Source organism: Terrapene carolina, unplaced genomic scaffold (assembly GCF_002925995.2).
Source record: "Terrapene carolina triunguis isolate 2854851 unplaced genomic scaffold, T_m_triunguis-2.0 Scaffold31, whole genome shotgun sequence".
NCBI lineage: Eukaryota > Metazoa > Chordata > Testudines > Emydidae > Terrapene > Terrapene triunguis.
Genome location: NW_020664382.1, coordinates 6,750,296 through 6,753,642, shown reverse-complemented (window position 1 = coordinate 6,753,642; position 3,347 = coordinate 6,750,296). Strand labels below are relative to the sequence as shown.

General features: G+C 52.3%; 1 protein-coding gene across 1 annotated transcript in view; it reads left to right on the top strand.

The window, feature by feature from the left end:
• The first annotated feature begins 2,866 nt into the window (after positions 1 to 2,866).
• The window catches only part of LOC113406461 (chloride intracellular channel protein 6-like), a 46,845-nt gene continuing 46,364 nt past the window's right edge, over positions 2,867 to 3,347 (top strand). Inside the window, 2 exon segments of the mRNA XM_026651530.1 lie at positions 2,867 to 3,344; position 3,347. The exon segment at position 3,347 is cut by the window's right edge and continues 805 nt beyond it. Of these exon segments, the coding sequence (XP_026507315.1) occupies positions 2,867 to 3,344; position 3,347 (479 nt within the window).

Genomic DNA, 3,347 nt, shown 5'->3' with positions numbered 1-3,347 from the left:
ATCTTTATAACAAAAAACAGCTAAAATCTTTGTGAAAAGTTTAAATTATGCCATGAGCAAGAGAATTACAAAAAACAAACAACCTCCTAACAAAAAACAAAAAACCGCTGGGATACCCTAAATCAGTGCTATATAACCGAATTTATGCACCTTGAATTTTCGGTATCCCTACCATAATTTAAAGTTACTGGTAATCCCTCCTTATTATATTTTTATATCCATTTTAACTCAGTCGTAAACTCAGAACTCTTATAGAGTATTATTATAATATATAGCTAGATAATATATGAATGCTACTTACAGAAAGGTTTGCAGAGCTAGTGTTTTTCACAGCATGATGCAATGCTCATTCTTATGACTGCATGCAAATTGGTATTAATACTTGAATGGCTTTATGCAAGGTTAATATTAATATAAAAGTAGGTTTGCTTCCGAAAAAAAAGCAGCCCACAAACTGTTTGGGAATATACTTCAGCTTCGAAGTAACTATTGAAATTATGTAATTAAGTGTTCTTTCGCTCTTTTTTTTTTAAATAATTGTTTGCTTAGGACCTGCGGTGTTGTGCGCTGTTCCGCTACTCGGTGATCAAGTGGTTATTCTTGGTACAAGGATTTTGAGAATTTGTTGCATGTTGCCAAATAGATAACAATTTTAATGGATACTGGTACGTTTGATAAACTTGGATTTATGCAAATGAAGTCATTCTCCTTGGTCTCACTGCAGCCTGTGGCACTGTGGAACACCGCTGGACCATGTACATAGCTATGCAGGCAACTCTGGTTCCCTCTAGCTATCAAACCACTCTCTTATAGTGGGTCCACTTCTGCACCACAATCCTTAGCCCACGACGTTCAGTTCTCTACTTTCTGCTATCCAACTTCTTATCCTTGGCCATACTATCCAGAGCCTTGAATTTAGTTCCCATACAGGAGTTCAGAAATGTAATCAAAATGATCAATCAGATATCCCAATATAGCTATCAATCACAGTAACCTTGGTGCTATTCTTTCTTCTGTACCCTCTTCCCACATCAGCTATGCCCGCAAGTCTGCCTGTCGCCACTTTTGCAACGTTATGTGCATTCAGCACTATCTATGCAGAAATCTTTACCCATGTTTTATATCCTCTTTCCCACTCTGAACAATTTCTTTCCTTTTATAGGGCCTGTCTAAGACCCAGCTTCTCAGACTTCAGCATGTGCAGAATGGAGTTTTTTCACCCATACAAAGGGCACAACTCCATCATCTCCATCCCCCAACAACTCCCGTGGCTCCCCGTGCAGATCAGAATCAAGTCCAAGATTTCTCTCCTTAATTTTGAAACCCTCCCTGGATTTGCAGTTGTCTCTCTCACAAACCTCTTTCTCAAGTAGAAATTGCCTAATCTTCCCCCATTCCCAATATCACCTCCTCCTGCCTTTTGGAACAGCCTTCTTCTGTCTCCGCAGCATTAGCTCTCCATTTCTTTTCAAAACTCGTATGTGGAGGTAGCGTTCTTCCTTTCTCCTATTTCATTTCTCTCTGCCTTGGCTATTGTTTATAATGTAGCCCAACCGCTGTATTGTTTAACTCGGTGAAGCATTTTGGAATACAGTTACAGTTTGGGCTACTTTCTTACGTTCGTCAATGTCAGGCCACCCAAGAGGTTACGTCCCGCCCAAAATGCAATGAAGGTATGAGGGTTTCTTCAAGGACTTGTGAGCAGGATACGTTTGTAGTCAGGCAAGGGCAGGATATTTGAAGGACTGCAAAGGGCAAGTTGTTAAAACTTGGCACGGGGAAGCCAGAGCGGGAGCCGGAGAAGCAAATGTAGCCTGCGCAACCGTAGGAGGGCACAGCGAGCGGATTTTGGTCCCCTGTTGGGAGCTTGCTGGGGAGGGAGCGCCAGAGCACCGAAGGAGCGTGCTGCGCTGAGCCGGAGGGTATTTAGCTGCGGAGTTGGGAGCAGAGCAAACCAGGCTGCGCAGAGTTGACTGCGGCCGTACATAGATCCTCCTGAAGGATCGGGAGTGCCTTGGCTGCTCTAGCGAACCCGTGTTGCCCACTGAGAGCTCTGACCCGCCGGTGAGAAAAACCAGGAGGTTTGGGCATGGAGAAACACGTCTGTTTTGTGCCAGCAGCAGTTCCCCACCAGTTTCCTGCCTCTGCTCTGCATGCAGAGGGGCAACTGGCTCCTCCGCTCCCTCCCCCCCAAGCAGTGTTGTTGTAGCCCTGTGAATCCCAGCAGGGCATTGGCCGGGAATCCTTTTTCACACCATAAACCCCACGGCAGAAAGTGCTGAGTCTTTGGGGGCTAGCTAGTGGCTTTGCTGCAACAGTTCAGTGCAGAGATAAAACATCTAAGGAGGAGCGCAAGCCCAACTACTCCTGCCCCTGTATCCCCGTTTTTGTCCCCGCGCCCCAATCTTCTCTATTGTGTCTCTCTTTTCCCCTCTCCTCCCCGGGGTGCTGGAACAATTTGTACAATGAGGGTGCTGAGAGCCATTCAACCAAACTGCAAAGCTGGTCTATAATGGAAAGCCAGGGGGGGTGCGGCAGCGGCAACACCCCCCAGCACCGCTAGTTCCAGAACCTATATCGCCCCCTGGCTTTGCCACTCCCCCCCCCCCCCCGGCTCTGTCCCCGCCTGGCTCGGGGAGCAGGTTCTGAGGGCGAGCCAGGGTCGAGCTAGGGCAGCCGCTTCAGCCGCCGCGACGGAGCATGCGCAGCCGGCCCCGTGGCGCTCTCGGGCGCAGAGCAGGTGCTGCTGGCCCTGGGCGCGGGCCAGTCGCTAATCCCCGCGGGTGCAGCGAGGAGTCGCCATAGCCAGCGGCAGGAGTCCCCGGCGGCGGCGCCTCTCGCAGGACCCACACTCCGGCCCCTTGCCATGGAGAGCAGCCCCCCTTCTCCTGCAGAAGAGCCCCGCGGGGCGCAGAGCCCGGAGCCGCTCGGGGCAGAGGGCTCCCAAGAGCCGGAGGAGGGAGGGAGCGAGGAAGGGGCGGCGGAGGAGAAGTCCCCCGGCCCCTGGCGGGAGGAGGATGCAGCAGAAAGAGCAGCTGAAGGGAAGGGCCAGGAGGCGCCCGGGGACCTGGGCGCCGCGGAGAGCGGCGGAGAGGGGAGCCCGCGGGAGGGCGGAGAGGGGGAAGAGGAGGCAGGAGCAGGGAGCCCCGAGGGGCAGCAGCAGGAGCCTGCCCCCGCGCACAGCCCAGCAGGGGAGCGCGCGGAGGAAAGGGGCGAAGGAGACGCAGGGGGAAGCGGGAAGGACGAAGGACCTGCAGAGCTCCCCGCGGAAGAGAGCACCGGAGGCGAGAGCCCGGAGCCGAGCACCGGAGGCGAGAGCCCCGGGCCAAGCCCCGCGGAGGAGAGCA